General features: G+C 43.0%; 1 protein-coding gene across 1 annotated transcript; it reads left to right on the top strand.

The window, feature by feature from the left end:
• Positions 1–1524: 1524 nt before the first annotated feature.
• Positions 1525–13578, top strand: TMEM52B (transmembrane protein 52B). The gene is made up of 6 exons (XM_030938558.1): positions 1525–2184; positions 5109–5152; positions 8212–8250; positions 9619–9788; positions 12674–13010; positions 13355–13578. The coding sequence occupies exons 1-5, from the start codon at positions 2086–2088 to the stop codon at positions 12895–12897; spliced, it is 576 nt and encodes a 191-aa protein (XP_030794418.1). The 5' UTR covers positions 1525–2085; the 3' UTR covers positions 12898–13010; positions 13355–13578.
• Positions 13579–18092: the final 4514 nt, after the last annotated feature.

Here is an 18092-nt window from a genome sequence, read left to right as displayed (position 1 = left end):
TTTAGCGGAAGGCCACCTAAAGCTCTGCTCTCCTTGTCCTACAAAATACCTTCCACCTTTGCCAAGTCTTCAACTGAAATCTGGAAATCACTCTTCATCCTAACCCCAGTTGCCTAATTTAAAAAAGTAAAAAAACAAAAGACTGTCAGTGCTCATTTTGTTTTGAAACTGACAGATTTTAAATCACCGGGATTGTACCAGGCCATTCTCTCATTATTTGTTTTCCTTAGCTGACAACAAAAACAGGTTATATCCTCCATTCTCATATCCCATCATCAAGCTGTGTGTGAGGACCCTTAGAGTATGATCAGCCCACTCAAGAGTCTCCCTTCCACAATCACTCAGTAGAATTAGATTTACTGAGCGAGCAAGGCCCTGAAAGGAGGTTTCATTCAATTCTTATGAGATTGAGATAGATATATCACTGTAAACTGACATCTCCTTTTCTTATCCCAGCCTGGCCAACACAGTGAAACTTTGTCTCTACTAAAAATAGAAAAGTTAGCTGGGTGTTGTGGTGGGTGTCTGTAATCCCAGCTACTCAGGAGGCTAAGGCAGGAGAATTGCTTGAACCCAGGAGGCAGAGGTTGCAGTGAGCCGAGATCGCACCACTGCACTCCAGCCTGGCGACAGAGAGACTCTGTCTCCAATAATAATAATAATAATATTTTTATTAAATATTTGGTATTAAGAAAAAGATCACCTACTTAAGTATAAATCATTCATACAGCATTCGTTTGTTTCTTTTATTATTTTGATTATTTGAGTCAGATTCTCGCTCTGTCGCCCAGGCTGGACTGTAGTGGTGTGATCTCCGCGCACTGCAACCTCTGCCTTCCGGATTCAAGCGACCTCCTGCCTCAACCTCCCAAGTAGCTGGGATTACAGGTGCCTGCCATGACACACAGCTAATTTTTGTATGTGTAGTAGAGACAGCGTTTCATCATGCTGTCCAGGCTGATCTCAAACTGCTGGCCTGAAGTTATCGGCACCCCTTGGCCTCCCAAAGTGCTGGGATTACAGGTGTGAGCCATGGCACCCGGCCGCATTTGTTTCTGTAGATTTGTTTCATTATAACTATTCTATGCTCTTGCGTGTGTGCTTGTTTTTATTCTGACCTTAGGTTTTATTTTCCTGAGTGGCAAGACTTATGTCTCAATCACATCACTACTTTACCAAAGAGACAGAGACAGAGAGAGAGAAAGAGAGAGAAAGAAGGCACAAAGAAAAAGATAAGAAAGAAAGAAATCTATACATTTGCTTTTTTAAAATTTGGTTTTAAATGACATTTTTAAAAATGTCTTTCTCAGTTATCCATTTCAATGGGAAGTGAAGTCAGGGTGGAGGAAGATGTCACTGATAACACATGAAAATTCTAATCTTCCAACTTGATTTCTCATCTTCGAGTCTGTTTTCTCCAAAGATGAGATTGCTTTCCTGTTCATTTTCTGTTCATTTGGCAACCTCTCAGTCTTACCCCAGTGGTTAGGGATAAATGACCCAGAACCAGGAGAGTTGATTATCAACACAGTGAAGGGGAGGGTTTCAAAGAGCAAGAAAGGGTTGTTAATCACATGGAGAGAGAAGAAAGGAGAGTAGCAGGGTGACTTTCACCCTGCAACAGTCACGCCGGAGTACTCTGGTGAAGGATCAAGAATATTATCAGTTTTCTGATGAAGAAAAGAATATATTTGGTCACCAGTAATCTGCCTTTGACCATCCTCTAAGCCAAGTTTTTCATCACTGTCTAGAAAAATACTTCATTCAGAGGACACATATGTCCTCTTTACATGTCTCCTTTTTGGGAGCAATAGGAGAAAGAAACTTCAAGATGTAGAAAGAATTAATAGTATAACAGAAAGAAAGAAGGCAAAAGGAAGTAAATGTGGAGGCCAGAGAAATAGTAATAAGAATAAAGAAGAAAACCAGGAAAAAAGAGGAGGGAAAGGCCATAGAAAATAATAGCCAGAGAGAGTAGGAGGAGACAGAGAGAGAGAAAAGCTGATAAATTCCTGAGAAAAGTTTCTCTCCTTACGAATTCTAGGTCAAGAAGTCAAATATGGCACAGAGCATTGAAAGGAGGCAATGGATGCCCAGTGCAAGATTCTGAAGAAACAGGAATTCAGCCCGATGGGAGTCCAAGTTCATGTCGCGACGGCCTCTGCCCTGGTGCATTTCATCCTGGTGAGTTCAGTAGTGAAAAAGCAGAAAGACAATATTTTTCCCCAGATTAATCAACTCAGAAGAATCTGAGAGGAAATGAACTGCGGGGTGGGGAGACATATACAGAACTCAGGGAGTCGTAGGGAAATGAATAAACTACAAAGTTTCCTTAGTATTACGAGATTGCATAGATGCATGTGTGACTGACGGCAATGACAATGAAAAGCGGGACAGAAATTAGAGTGAGCATGGAAACAAGCAGGATTGCTGTGGCACTTTAAAAGTGTCACTGAAGTATATTTCTCTCTTTTAGCATCTTATCACCCATCCCTCAAAATTCCAAACAGATTAGGAAAACTACGTATGTGATTCCCCTAAATGGAATTTCCCATCCAGGAATTTCTAACCGTCTGCTAGCAGTTTAGGTGTGTCTAGTCTAGAAATAAGAAAGGGAGGGCTCTTTTAAAATATTTTGGGCCTACAATGAATCAGAAGTCTCTGAGTAATTCATTAGTGGAGAAAAGGGTCATTGGACTGAGGGATTCTAAGCAATTGTCATGGGGAAATGTATAGAGCTATGCCATCTAGCAAGAAGGAGAGCAAATGAAGAAAACTGGATAGTCTCAGATTCCAGTATGGCCCCTGTACAGAGTGGGCTGAGGGTTTTTTTTTTTTTTTTGCTAATAGACCAGCTAAAGTGGTATCTGAAAATCCATTTTTTCTTATATTTTCTTTTTGCTTCCTCTTCACTTCCTTTGCCTTCTCTTTCCTTCATTTTTCCTTTCTTTTCTCTTTGCAACAAGCCTGAAAAGTGGCATTTTCTCTGCTGAGCACTTTAGGCTTCTCTTACTTTTAGTGAAGAAAGTGAAAGAAAGTACCATGGTTGGGTGGAAGAAACACACGCTTTGTCATCCTTAGTGGCCATTTCTTTCCCATGAAAACACAAACAGGGGTTTCTCAAATGTTATCTGCAAAGCCTGGCTATTAATCCTTTTACAAATCCTTTTCAACTGATAGGTTTTGAGTATGTGTGTCTCCTTACCCCTTCACTGCCCACCATAAACTCCCAATAGTTACAAATCTGTTTCTTTTCTAAGGGCCTTTGTGGTTGCTTTCCTGAAATATCAGAGCACTCAAGTGATTAGAAGACAGAAGCAGCTTCTAGAATTGAATTAATGGTGTTGGTGGTGGTGTTGTTAAATGGAGTTTTGCTCTTGTCGCCCAGGCTAGAGTGCAATAGGACGATCTTGGCTCACTGCAACCTTTGCCTCCAGGGTCCAAGTGATTTTCTTGCCTCAGCCTCCCAAGTAGCTGAGATTAAAGGCATGCACCACCATGCCTGGCTCATTTTGTAATTTTTTAGTAGAGACAGGGTTTCACTATGTTGGTCAGGCTGATCTCAAACTCCTGACCTCAAGTGATCCACCCACCTCGGCCTTCCAAAGTGGCGGGATTACAGGTGTGAGCCACTGCGCCCAGCCTTGAATGGGTTTTTGAAAGAGGAAGTCAACTAAAAAAATCAGGTAGAAGAAAGAGTGGACAATTTTGTTTTTTTGTTTTTGTTTTTTGTTTTTTGTAGAAGGAGTAGAAGGGACTTGATAGCAATATCGAGGAATTGTTAGAGCAAACTTGTCCCCAGTGTTACTGATTCTCTCAACACATATCTATGATAGAGTTTGATTTGAGTTCTGTCTACGTCAATAGGTGTGTACATTTGGTCACATTTCTTTCTTGCTTTTTTTTTTTTTTTTTTTTTTCCAAGATGGAGTCTTGCTCTCCCAGGCTGGAGTGCAGTGGCATGATCTCGGCTCACTGCAACCTCCACTTCCCAGGTTTAAGCAATTCTCCTGCCTCATCCTCCAGAGTAGCTGGGATTACAGGTGCACACCACCACACCTGGCTAATTTTTGTATTTTTAGTAGAGACGGGATTTCACCATGTTGGCCAGACTGGTCTCGAACTCCTGACCTTGCAATCCACCCACCTTGGCCTCCCAAAGTGCTGGGATTACAGGCGTGAGCCATCGTGCCTGGCCTGGTCACATTACTTAAAACCCTGCGCCTTAGTCCCTTAACCTTTCAAGATAAGGTTAAATATACGCACCAAGAGGGTTATTGTGATAAAATGTTATGAAATATTAAGAGTTCATGGCCGGGCACGGTGGCTCACGCCTGTAATCCCAGCAGCATTTTGGGAGGCGGAGGCGGTTGGATCACTTGAGGTCAGGCGTTCGAGACTAGCCTGGCCAACATGGTGAAACCCCATCTCAACTAAAAATACAAAAATTAACCAGGTGTGGTGGCACGTGCCTGTAGTCCCAGCTACTCGGGAGGCTGAGGCAGGAGAATTGCTTGAACCTGGGGGGTGGAGGTTGCAGTGAGCCACGATCATGCCACTGCACTCCAGCCTGGGTGACAGAGCAAGACTCAAAAAACAAACAAAAAACAAATAAACAAACAAACAGAGTTGTTAGCAGTCTGACTGGCATCTAGTAGCTATCCAATAAAGAAGACCTTCTGTCCCACTGGCCCCCTTGCTTTTCCCCTTCTTCCTTTGTATAGTCATTGTCACACTAAGAGGATAAAAATGAGCAGTGGTGTAGAATTCAACGGGGCAGGAATTAGGAGGACAATAGCAATATCCCAAGGGACAGAGAGATCAGGAATTTTCTACTACAGACAAATAAATGTAAATGGCTACCTCTCATTCACAAAGGGTGTTGCTCACCCACCACCAAAACAACAGACAAGATATTTGTTCTTCACGGTTCCCTTACCTCAAGTACAAAAGCCAGCAAGTATGGGAGAGATGAAAATGGCAGTCCTAAATAGACCGCCCCTAAGACTGTGACTTTCTTACTGGTTGATCTAACACAGCATAACCCTGAGAAATGAACACAGCGGACAAGACAATTTCCCTGTATAAGACAATTTCTCTTTCTACAGCTTTCTGGGACGAGATGTGAGGAAAACTGTGGTAATCCTGAACAGTAAGTATAGAGTTCAAGCTGGGAGGAAGGAGCAACAGACAAAAACATCATCACTACCCTAAAAGACAGTCAAGATGTCATTAGACATCTATGACTTCCTTTTATGTATTTTTACTTAAGTAATAGATCTCATAGATGAGTTATCACAAAATAAAGACGTGTTTGTATCATCTTAAAGCGCTCAAAATAACACTGCTGACAGCATGTTTTTACCCAAAGCCTATCTTCCCATCAAAGCAGCACGATTAATCTCAACTTATACAGTCATAGAGACTTGCAAAAGACTTCCTTAGCCCTGCTTCTCAGTGACTCACCAGGACAGACTGGGTTTAGTATCTAGTCACTGGCATACATATTTGGGTGATTTCCAAAGTAACATTATCACTTTAAATTTGAAAGTATTTTCTAGTTTTTAGGGCATGTTAACATTTATTGCAGACTTCATTTAGCTATCACTTTGATGTAGTTATCAACTAATCCAAACCTATCACACTTAGGTCTTATGTAGACACAGAGGACGTGAAGATAAATATGCAAGAGTCATTCCACTTAAAGGAACTATAAAATAAAAATTTAAAAAAGTAGAGGCACTTTGAATAAAAACTTGTTTAGGATGAAGAAAAATACATATTTAGCCATGGGAAGAGTTTCCCAATAGCCAGGTCTGTTAAACCCAGGGAAATGGTGATGGCCTTGATTACCTTCACATGCACGTCGGGTGTTGACTACTTGATAACTGCTTTTTGAGGTTTTACACCTCTGCCACCATAGGAAGAGTCCTTCCCTATAAACCAGAATCTAATTAGAACCAGAGGAATTTTCAACAAGTAAGAAATGTGGGAAAACTAAGAGGGGTCATTGTTCAGTGAAAAAACAAAAAAAAAACTATATTTTCTATAAATGTGTGACCAGAGAATAAAAATAGATTCACTAGAGGCCGGGCGCGGTGGCTCAAGCCTGTAATCCCAGCACTTTGGGAGGCCGAGACGGGCGGATCACGAGGTCAGGAGATCGAGACCATCCTGGCTAACACTGTGAAACCCCATCTCTACTAAAAATACAAAAAAAAAAAAAACTAGCCGGGCGAGGTGGCGGGCGCCTGTAGTCCCAGCTACTCCGGAGGCTGAGGCAGGAGAATGGTGTAAACCCGGGAGGCGGAGCTTGCAGTGAGCTGAGATCCGGCCACTGCACTCCAGCCTGGGAGACAGAGCCAGACTCCGTCTCAAAAAAAAAAAAAAAAAAAAAAAAATAGATTCACTAGATTTCAGTAGATTCATGTATCAGAAAGAACTGTTAAATAACGAAATTTACTACTCTTCAAACATACACAAATACTTTGCCTCACCTCATTCTCCAGTTCCTTCTACTCCTTCTCCCATACAATCCTTTTTTTTTTTTTTTCATTCTTACAGAGAAAATTTACAGTTGCCATAGTGAACACAGAACATTTATTTAGCTTTCATCATGGTAAAGTTGGCTTCTACTTTTTTCCCTCTTCCTGTTTGGTCTCAGCAGATATACATATTAGTTTTGATCCAGGATGTGAAAAATTAGGGTACTCTTTACGGTGGGTGTGATATTGTGAAATATATATTTGATTTGGTCCCTATCTCCTAGCATACAATTTCTAAAGTCCCCAAAGTAAGTAGTATCATTTTGCATGCTAATGAGTTGACTGGTGGCTGGCAGCCCCTAGGTAGATTCAGGATGGGGCTGGTCATTGGAAGGACCAAGGCAGAATGCTTAAAGCCACATCCCTCAACATCCAAGGAAAATAGAGGGGCTGAAGTTGATCATCAATGGCCAATGATTTAATCAATCATGCCTACATAATGAAGCTTTCATAAAAATCCCAAAGGATGGATTTGAAGAGTTTCTGTACAGCTGAACAGGTGGTGGTTTCTGAAGGGTGGTGCACTTAGAAGACATGCAAGCTCTGTGTCCCTTCCCACATGCTTTGCTCTATGCATCTCTTCATCCACATCCTCGGTAATATTCTTTGTGATAAACTGTAGATATAAGTGAGTGTTTCCCTGAGTTCTGTGAGCTGCTCTAACAAATTAATGCAACCCCAAGAGGGAGTCAGGGAACCCCCAATTTGTAACCAGTAGGTCAGAAGCACAGGCAAAACAACTTGTGATTGGCATCAGAATTCTGGGGAGCAGTCTAGGGGACTGAGCCCTCACCCTATGGGATCGGATCCTGTCTCCAGGCAGGTAGTGTTGGAATTGAATTGAATTAGAGGACACTCAGCTGTTGTCTGTTGCTGGAAGATTGCTTGCTTGGTGTGTGGGGAAATCCCCACCCACCCACATCTGGTGTCAGAGGGCTGGGAGACTATAGCAGGAAGAAACTAAGTTTTTTTTTTCCCTACATTCTCAGTGGGAGTGTTGCAACAGCTTGCAAAAGATAAATTACAAATGTGATTGTATGACTTTCATACTCATAACTGAAATTTTCTTTATGTTTACATTTTATTAACCTCAAATATACACAAGTCCTAACTTTTACATCCATTTTCAAAGTTACTCTTTGTAAACTTGCATTCCAAGTTCTTTCTTGGTATTTTTTTTTTTTTCTTTTTGAGATGGAGTCACCACGGCTGGCTAATTTTTGTATTTTTAGTAGAGACGGGGTTTCACTATGTTGGCCAGGCTGGTCTCCAACTCCTGACCTCGTGATCTGCCCGCCTCGGCCTCGCAAAGTGCTGGGATTACAAGCATGAGGCACCGAGCCTGGCCCTTTCTTGGTAATTTTTATCATAAATGTTTACAATAGGCACATACATGTTTTCTATGAACACTTCTAATAATCACTAGTTTGTTTTATAATGATTTACAAAATGACTTGGACAGTGCCATCTATAGTATAAAGTACTATTTAAAGCACATCATTTGGCAAAAGATTCAACTAGCTACATTGAATTTAAAAAACATAACCCATAGTGCTTTTATTATAACAAGGTATCACATCACATTGTAACTCATATTTCTGAGTCTGGAGTTATAACAGGGATTGACTATATTTTTAATGTAGAAAACTTTACTCTTTCTTTATAGTTGCCTGACCACAGACTGGGTACATCTCTGGTATATATGGTAAGTTTCACTTATAATACCCAGAAAGACACTGTATTTCTCAGGGCCATTACAAATGACAGCCTGCCTACTTACTTAGCATCTCATGGAGTAAGATTTCATTACTTCATCACTACCTATGTGACAATATGTCAGGATTTCCTTTTTCAATACCATCTCCTCCACAAACATCAAACCATTATTGTGTCCTTCCCTCGTAGTCTGTTCTAGAAATATCTCCACAAAGGAGATTACTTTAGTGAATTAAAAAGCAGAGCCTGGCCGGGCGCAGTGGCTCACACCTGTAATCCCAACACTTCGGGAGGCCGAGGCAGGCGGATCACTTTGAGGCCAGGAGTTTGAGACCAGCCTGAGCAATATAAAGAAACCCTATCTCTATTAAAAATACAAAAAAAGGGCCGGGCGCGGTGGCTCAAGCTTGTAATCCCAGCACTTTGGGAGGCCGAGACGGGTGGATCACGAGATAAGGAGATCAAGACCATCCTGGCTTGATGGTGAGGTGAAACCCCGTCTCTACTAAAAAAATACAAAAAACTAGCTGGGCGAAGTGGCGGGCGCCTGTAGTCCTAGCTACTCGGGAGGCTGAGGCAGGAGAATGGCGTAAACCCGGGAGGCGGAGCTTGCAGTGAGCTGAGATCTGGCCACTGTACTCCAGCCTGGGCGACAGAGCGAGACCCCGTCTAAAAAAAAAAAAAAAAAAAAATACAAAAAAAGCTGGGCGTGGTGGCTCATGCCTGTAATCCCAGCACTTTGGGAGGCTGAGGCAGTGGATCACCTGAGGTCAGGAGTTCGAGACCCGCCTGACCAACCTGGAGAAACCCCATATCTTCTAAAAATACAAAATTAGCCAGGCGTGGTGGCACATGCCTGTAATCCCAGCTACTCAGGAGGCTGAGGCAGAAGAATCGCTTGAATCCAGGAGGAAGAGGTTGCGGTGAACTGAGATCGCGCCATTACACTCCAGCCTGAGCAATGAGAGCGAAACTCCGTCTCAAAAAAAAAAAAAATTAGTCGAGTGTGGTGGCATGTGCTTATAGTACTGGCTACTCAGGAGGCTGAGATCATGCCACTTCACTCCAGCCTGGGCAACAGAGCAAGACTCTGTTTCAGGAAAGAAAAAAAAAAAGCAGCCCCTCAAATTACCTTCAATGTCTTATTTGTTCTAATGAATTGACTTACTCCAGCTGACAAAATAAGAAGGTTATCTATAAAGCAAAAGCCTTGAAATTAAAATTATAAATTAAAATATTTATAATTATTCTATAAAATATTTAAACAAGAATCAAAACTCAGACATTAAAGGCTGGTTACAGCAGAGCTGGGAAAAAAGCCAGATCCCAGTCCCACTTGCCCCACGGGCTTTTGCAGGTTGCTGGTGGTAATTGGCGTGCTGCTTCTGCTATGTGGCCTGTCTTCCCTGTGCTTCCGCTGCTGCTGTCTGAGCCGCCAGCAAAATGGGGAAGATGGGGGCCCACCGCCCTATGAAGTGACTGTCATTGCTTTCGATCACGACAGCACTCTCCAGAGCACTATCACATGTGAGTACATTGAACTTTTAACTTGGGAGAAGGACCCAATTTAAATGAATAACGAAAAGGGTGCAAAGGTGTAGAACCACTGATCGAGTAATATTAAAGATTCCAGGACTCAGAATTCCCAGAAGCCTGATGCTGCGGTGACCTGGGCTGTCACTGAAGCTGTGTTCTCCAGGGTCTGTCTGTATGACGATAAAGAAGGAAGTGAAATATTGGAGGCTGTTGGAAGTATTGAATAGGAAGAATTAGCCAGTTTATAACTAGTTACTTTGCTAAAAACTATTTTGAACTCCAAACAGATGCCTTTTTCAAAATGTCTTGGATTTTGTGAAATCTACTTTTTCTATTTTCTATACTATTTTATATTTTTAAAGAAATTAATGGCATGTATTTTCAGCTCTTTAATCTTCAAGTCTTGATACACTAACTTTTAGCCTTAACATTTTCTCAGTGATTACAAGACACTTTCCCTTTCTTCTGCGGTTCCATTCTTTCCATTACGTTCCTTTTTTTTTTTTTTTTTTTTTTTTGGAGACAGAATCTCATTCTGTTACCCAGACCGGTGTGCACTGGCGCAATCTCAGGTTCACTGCAACCTCCACCTTCCGGGTTCAAGTAATTCTCTCCCTTAGCCTCCAGAGTAGCTGAGATTACAGGCGCCCACCACTATGCCTGGCTAATTTTTGTATTTTTAGTAGACACGGGGTTTCACCATCTTGGCCAGGCTGGTCTCAAAACTCCTGACCTTGTGATCCACCCGTCTCCGCCTCACAAAGTGCTGGGATTACAGGCGTGAGTCACCACACCCGGTCAAAATTGATTACTTTCTTTTTCTGAGATGGAGTCTCCCACTGTTGCCCAGGCTGGAGTGCAGTGATGGGATCTCAGCTCACTGCAACCTACGCCTCTCAGGTTCAAGAGATTCTCATGCCTCAGCCTCCTGAGTAGCTGGGATTACAAGCAGCCACCACCACAACAGGCTAATTTTTTTTATTTTAATTAATTAATTAATTAATTTATTTATTTTTATTCTTGGTGGAAACAATTTACCATGTTGACCAGGCTGATCTCAAACTCCTGACCTCATGATCCACCTGCCTCTGTCTCCCAAAATGCTGAGATTACAAGCATGAGCCACTGTGCCTGGACTATGTTCTTTCCTAAAATTGAAGAGCCAGTACCAGTCAGAACACCAGCTGGCAAAATGTGGATATTTATTTTGAAAAGAGAATGGCTGGGCGCAGTGGCTCCTGCCTGTAATTCCAGCACTTTGGGAGGCTGAGGCGGGTGGCTTACTTGAAGTCAGGAGTTTGAGACCAACCTGGCCAACATGGTGAAACCTCATCTCTAGTAAAAATCCAAAAACTAGCCGGGCGTGGTGGCACGCACCTGCAATCCCAGCTACTCGGGAAGCTGAGGAGTGACACTCACTTGAACCTGGGAGGCAAAGGTTGAAGTGAGCCAAGATCATGCCACTGCACTCCAGCCTGGGTGAGTGACAGAGCAAGACCCTGTCTCAAAACAACAGCAACAACAACAACAACAAAAATAGAATGATATGATGTGTTGCTCTTCACCGTTCCTACCTCCCCTTTTTCACTGTCATCTTAGGAAAAAAAGATAACCAAGGCTGGGCACCATGGCTCAGGCCAAGGTGGGCAGATCGCCTGAGCTTAGGCGTTTGAGACCCCCCTGGGCAAAATGGTGAAACTCCGTCCCTATTAAAATACAAAATTTAGCAGAGCGTGGTGGCACGGGCTTGTAGTCCCAGCTACTCGGGAGGCTGAGGCACAAGAATCATTTGAGCCCAGGAGGCGGAGGTTTCAGTGAGCCGAGATGGCACCACTTCACTCCAGCTTGGGCTACAGGGTGAGACACCGTCTAAGAAAGAAAGAAAAAAGGAAAAGAAGAAGAAAAAGAAAAATTAAAAAGATAGCTGAGCATGGTGGCTCATGCTTGTAATCCCAGAACTTTGGGAGACCGAGACAGGTGAATCATTTGAGGCCAGGAGATCGAGACCAGACTGGCCAACATGGTGAAACCCTACCTCTAATAAAAATACAAAAATTAGCCAGGCATGTTGGCACATGCCTGTAATCCCAGCTACTCGGGAGACTGAGGAAGGAGAGAATTGTTTGAACCTGGGAGGCGGAGATTGCAGTGAGCCGAGATTGTGCCACTGCACTCCAACCTGGGTGACAGAGTGAGACCCTGTCTTAAAAAAAAAAAAAAAGAAAAGAGATGAGGTAAAAATAAATAATCCTAAGGAGTCTATAGTATCGGGGGTTGGGGGAAAGGGATCTAAGTCTGAAAGGGGAAAGGGCAGGGTTGAGATGCAGAAGCATTCTTGGCCGGGCGCGGTGGCTCACTCCTATAATCCCAGTACTTTGGGAGGCCGAGGCGGGTGGATCACCTGAGGTCGGGAGTTTGAGACCAGCCTGGCCAACATAGTGAAACCCCCTCTCCACTAAAAATACAAAAATTAGCTGGGTATGGTGGTGCGTGCCTGTAATCCCAGTTACTTGGGAGGCTGAGGGAGAAGAATCGCTTGAACCCAGGAGGCGGAGGTTGCAATGAGCTGAGATCCGCCGTTGCACTCCAGCCTGGGCAACAAGAGCGAAACTCCGTCTCAAAAAAAAGAGAGAGAGATGCAGAAACATTCTTTAGATTATTTGAGGATACCAGAGAAAACAGGTCCTTCTAGCAGAGCAGGAAGCCAGGGTGTAAACATGCTTCAAAGGATATTCATAAAATATGGGACAAGGAGTGACAATGAGTTTGGACACTTGTTAAAAATGAAGCGACAGTTAAGTGTGAAGTAAGTCTGTGCTGTTTGAGGGTGTCCCATTTCCCTTAGTTCCTTAGCTCTGTTCCTTCTTTCTTCACAGCTATGCAGTCAGTGTTTGGCCCTGCAGCTCGGAGGATCCTGGCTGTGGCGCACTCCCACAGCTCCCTGGGCCAACTGCCCTCCTCTTTGGACACCCTCCCAGGGTATGAAGAAGCTCTTCATATGAGTCGCTTCACAGTAGCCAGGTGTGGCCAGAAAGCACCTGATCTACCCCCAGTGCCTGAAGAAAAGCAGCTGCCTCCAATAGAGAAGGAGTCAACTTGAATAGTTGACTCTTGGAACTGATGAGAGCTGCCATTTTATAAATAGGGGTGGAGATATGTCCAGAGTCTGTGGGAAAATGGCACACATTCTTTTCTAACCCTCAGAAGTTTTAGGATGGGCCGGGCGCGGTGGCTCAAGCCTGTAATCCCAGCACTTTGGGAGGCCGAGATGGGCGGATCACGAGGTCAGGAGATCAAGACCATCCTGGCTAACATGGTGAAACCCCGTCTCTACTAAAATATACAAAAAAAAAAAAACTAGCCGGGCGAGGTGGCGGGCGCCTGTAGTCCCAGCTACTCAGGAGGCTGAGGCAGGAGAATGGCGTGAACCCGGGAGGCGGAGCTTGCAGTGAGCTGAGATCCAGCCACTGCACTCCAGCCTGGGCAACAGAGTGAGACTCCGTCTCAAAAAAAAAAAAAAAAAAAAAAAAAAAAAAAAAAAAAAAAAGAAGTTTTAGGATGGCATCTAACACCATCATTCCAGGGAAAGATGGTTCTTACTCTTCATTCACAGGCCTTTACATCTTCTGATACAGAATGCTCTAACTGGGAACTCTTAATTTTTTTATCCAATAGTCAAAATCTGCAAGTAATCTCTAGCCAAACTGATTACCACTAAACCAGGAAAACATGAAGTTGTCTTGAATTCCTTCAACTATTGAGTGCATATAAAATTCCTATATCCACATGATACTGCCAGTTGCGTCTCTCTGTGTCAGCTAATCCATTGCGATAAACTGGAAAAGAAAGACAGCAGTGTTAGCACAGCCATCAACATTAATGCACTGAATGCATGCATCTTTCCTTCTGAGACAGCAATCAATTTTACATCAAATGACAATGATCATCTTAGACAGCACAACATACCCACCTGGATATCTAAAAGCTAGGGATGGGATTGCTGATAGGGGCTAAAAGAACACAGTATAGTATTTAAGTGCCAAATACCAGTCTTTCTTTCCTCTGGTCCTGCCAGAGTATGAAAAACCATACTCACAGAACCATACTGTGCAGTAACAGTTGGATTAATTCTTCAGTTCCTCCGCACCGCAAACACATACGTGTGCACACATGCATGTACACATGCACCCTGTTTTAACTCTAAAGGTTTAAATAGTGTTGCTTTGCTTCTTTCCTGTTTTGCCTGGACCACTTAAAGTCACACCACCTCTGTAGTGACTCACGCTAGTCTCTAGTGGTGGCCCTCACTGCCACCTAGTGGAGCCATGGTAGAAAATATGCTCTCTCCTTTGAACCTGTCTGCACATCTCTCCAGTTCTTGGAGCAAAAACTAAATGCTGAGCTAAGCCTGGATGGAATGCTTTCCAGGAACCATGCCACAGTGTAGTGCTAATCTATCCACATATCATACCACCTCCCAAAGTATTATTGGAAAATCGAGGAAGTGATGCATATTTGGGGGAAAAACTACTCACCTTAGATAAGAAATCCTTTTTTTCTTTTCTTTTTTTTTTTTGAGATGGAGTTTTGCTCTCATAGCTCAGGCTGGGATGCAATGGCATGATCTCAGCTCACTGCAACCTCCTCCACCTCCCAGATTCAAGCGATTCTTCTACCTCAGCTTCCCGAGTAGCTGGGATTATAGGTGCCCGCCAACATGCCCAGTTAATTTTTGTATTTTTAGTGAAGAGGGGGTTTCACCATGTTGGCCAGACTGGTCTAGAACTCCTGACATCAGGTGATCCACCCCCCTCGGCCCCTCGAAGTGCTAGAATCACAGGCCTGACCCACCGCTCCTGGGCTGAAATCTTTAAAGCAGTTTTCTCACCTAGAAAACAGGGAATAATAACACCTCAGAAGATTGTTGTGAAGATCAAAGAAGCTAAATATATGCGGCATGATTTGTAAAGTGTTATGCATATGAATGTTATTCTTCCTACTGTCATCTAACCTTCCCTTGTCTGCTATGATTTTTCCGAGAGCTACGTTCCCATTTTTGCCAGCTATGTTACTGTTGTCACACCTGAAGTGGCTTTATGTTTATCGATAAACACTTGTTGATTGAGGTAAACAGCAACAGATATAAGTGATTCCTCTTAATATGTTATGGGTAGAGGTAAGGAATATTTGAGAAATCTAACTGTTTATTAGCCAATTAATTAGCTCCAGTACTCATGGAGGCAACACAGAGCCAGGGATTGGCTAATTAGTGCAGCTCCTTGTTAACTACATTCTTGGAATGCTCACTTAGCCCAGAGGGGAAAATGTTCTGAGTATAACCTGCTGTTGATCTGAAATTATCCTGAGTCATTTAACAAATTGGCTCTGGGAATTATTGAAATGCAAGCATTGCTAATAGCGCCTGTAGTGACTTTGTTTTACTGCTGCCAGATGAGTCATTCAGTCCTCAAAGACACATTCCAGAAGACATTCTAGGCTCTTCTATTCAGGCACCAGGACACCACAGACTTGACAAAGGTAAAACGTTCATTGGCATTAGAAAATCTTGGGGAAATCTTGCCTATAAGGTCTTATTCTAAAGGAATCTCTCTGCCCCACACCCACTTCCTAGCCCCTACCACCTTATTTGAAATATAGAATCAATTCTAACCATGACATGCTACTCTGTCCCCTGTCTCCATCCCATAGTGTACCTTTTCCTAATCTGCTTCACATGTGCTGCTCCTCAGTCACGTGGAGTCTCTCCCGTAACCCTCCCATTTGGTCACGAGTTATTTGCACCCCTTTGGCCTCAATTATTTCTATACTGAATCTAATACATCTGTTAATCACCTCCATCACCATCATTATTGTTCTCAATTTTTTAAAATCCTTTTTAACTTTCTTCATATCTACTCTTTAAACACTGGCTCGGCTGGGCACAGTGGCTCACGCCTGTAATCCCAGCACTTTGGGAGGCCGAGGTGGGATCACTTGAAGTCAGGAGTTCCAGACCATGCTGGCCAACATGGTGTAACCCCGTCTTTACTAAAAACACAAAAATTAGCCAGGTGTGGTGGCGCGGGCCTGTAGTCCCAGCTACTTAGGAGGCTGAGGCAGGAGAATCTCTTGAACCTGGGAGGTGGAGGTTGCAATGAACCGAGATCATGCCACTGCACTCCAGCCTGGGTCAATAAGAGCAAAACTCCGTCTCAAAAAACATAAAATAAATAAATAAATAAATAAATAAATAAATAAATAATCTTACCTGTGCTTGCATTACAATCATTTAACAGGTTTTGTGTGTGTTCAGCAAATATGATTTAAGAAATTATGTACTGGCTGGGCGCGGTGGCTCACGACTGTAATCCCAGCACTTTGGGAGGCCGAAGAGGGCAGATTACAATGTCAGGAGTTCAAGACCAGCCTGACCAACATGGTGAAACCCTGTCTCCACTAAAAATACAAAAAGTAGCTGGGCGTGGTGGCACATGCCTGTAATCCCAGCGACTCCGGAGACTGAGGCAGAAGAATCGCTTGAACCCGGGAGGCAGAGGTTGCAGTGAGCTGAGATTGCGCCACTGCACTCCAGTCTGGGCAACAGAGCGAGACTTTGTCTCTTAAAAAAGAAAAAAGAAAGAAAGAAATTATGTACCAATAGTAGTATAGAGCATACAGAACAAACCAACAGGGCCTCTGCCTTTCAGTCTTCACAGAGTTACATCTTCATTTTCAGGAATATTAGAAAAACCAAGATAAAATAATAGCAGATTTATAAATACAAAGAGCTAAACAAAGACTGAGAGGGGACAACAAATAGGAGAGGGTAGAGGATACTTGGAAGAAGCAAAATAAGGGTAAAGCACTTTTGAAGATAAGAAAAGCCTTGGTAAATCTGAGAAACTTAAAAAAAAAAATAGACAGAAAAAACAGTAGAGGCTGGGTGCGGTGGCCCACGCCTATAATCTCAGCACTTTGGGAGGCTGAGGAGCGTGGATTACTTGAGGTCAGGCATTCATGACCAGCCTGGCCAATATGGTAAAACCCCATATCTACTAAAAATACAAAAATTAGCGGGGCGTGGTGGCTCGTGCCTGTAGTCCCAGCTACTCTGGAGGCGAGGCAGGAGAATTGCTTGAACCCAGGAGGCAGAGATTGCAGTGAACCAAGATAGTGCCACCGCATTCCAGCCTGGGCAACGAAGCGAGACTCTGTCAACAACAACAAAAAATCATGTATTGAGAAGCGGTGGAAGGATCTTTTTTTTTTTTTTTTTTTTTTTTAGACAGTTTCCCTCCTGTCTCTCAGGCTGGAGTGCAGTGGCGCGATCTCTGCTCACTGCAACCTCTGCTTCCTGGATTCAAGTGGTTCTCCTGCCTCAGCCTCCCAAGTAGCTGGAGCTACAGGCATGAGTCACCACACCCAGCTAATTTTTGTATTTTTTGTAGAGACGGAGTTTCACTATGTTGGACAGACTGGTCTCCAACTCCTGACCTCAGGTGATTCATCTGCCTCGATCTCCCAAAGTGCTGGGATTACAGGCATAAGCCACCATGCCTGACCTTTGGAAGGATCTTAAATAAGTCACTTGATGCAATTTGAATTTTAAGACAATGACTCTCAATGCTACAGGAGAATGGAGTGGAGTGGGAAAGTCAGAAGGTCAGAAGTCAAAGGTCAGATCTTCAGAGGGAAAAGTCTTCAGAGGTACTGAAGAATGGTGGATAAAAGATGATTGTGGATAGGATGAGTGTGATGAGAATAAAGGGAGAGAGAGAGATAAATGTAGGAATTTGAGAGATATATTGGAGATAGGATCATCAAGACTTGCTGCTGAATTGGAGAGGAAAATGTATTAAGGAAAGGAAGTGAAGAACGACTTCTAGATCATTTAGCTGAGCTGATGCATGGAAAGTACAGGTATTTATTAGTATGGAGAAGACTGGAGAAAGACCAGATTCAGGAGAAAACGTAAACAATGCTTTCTAAAAGTGAGGAATAAGGCATTCACTGGTGAAATATGTACCAAGTTAATCTAAGACAAGTCCTACTGCACTAAACAGTAAAAGAAGCTCAAACGTGCTAATGGATTAAGTCAAAGTTTTCTTTGGAATTGAATGAGAAAAGCCTCAATTCGTGAAAAACAAAAGAAAAAGGAATTTTACATTAGTCATTTAGCTTTGTAATGTTTTTAAGATAATTCACGGGAGACTGCATGGAAACTGTTGGTTATGCCTCTTTCAGACTCTGGGGTTTGGACAGGAGGATATAAGTTTGGAAACTATCAAGTTAAAA

This window comes from Rhinopithecus roxellana, chromosome 10 (genome assembly GCF_007565055.1).
Source record: "Rhinopithecus roxellana isolate Shanxi Qingling chromosome 10, ASM756505v1, whole genome shotgun sequence".
In the NCBI taxonomy this organism is placed as follows: Eukaryota; Metazoa; Chordata; class Mammalia; order Primates; family Cercopithecidae; genus Rhinopithecus; species Rhinopithecus roxellana.
This window is presented reverse-complemented; position numbering and strand designations above follow the sequence as displayed.

Bases quoted from the DNA above. Each gene is read 5' to 3' on its own strand.
- TMEM52B (XM_030938558.1), top strand. From the start codon at position 2,086: ATGGATGCCCAGTGCAAGATTCTGAAGAAACAGGAATTCAGCCCGATG. The intron at 2,185-5,108 runs GTGAGTTCAGTA...CTCTTTCTACAG, and splicing joins CCCTGGTGCATTTCATCCTG to CTTTCTGGGACGAGATGTGA. The intron at 5,153-8,211 runs GTAAGTATAGAG...CTTTCTTTATAG, and splicing joins AACTGTGGTAATCCTGAACA to TTGCCTGACCACAGACTGGG.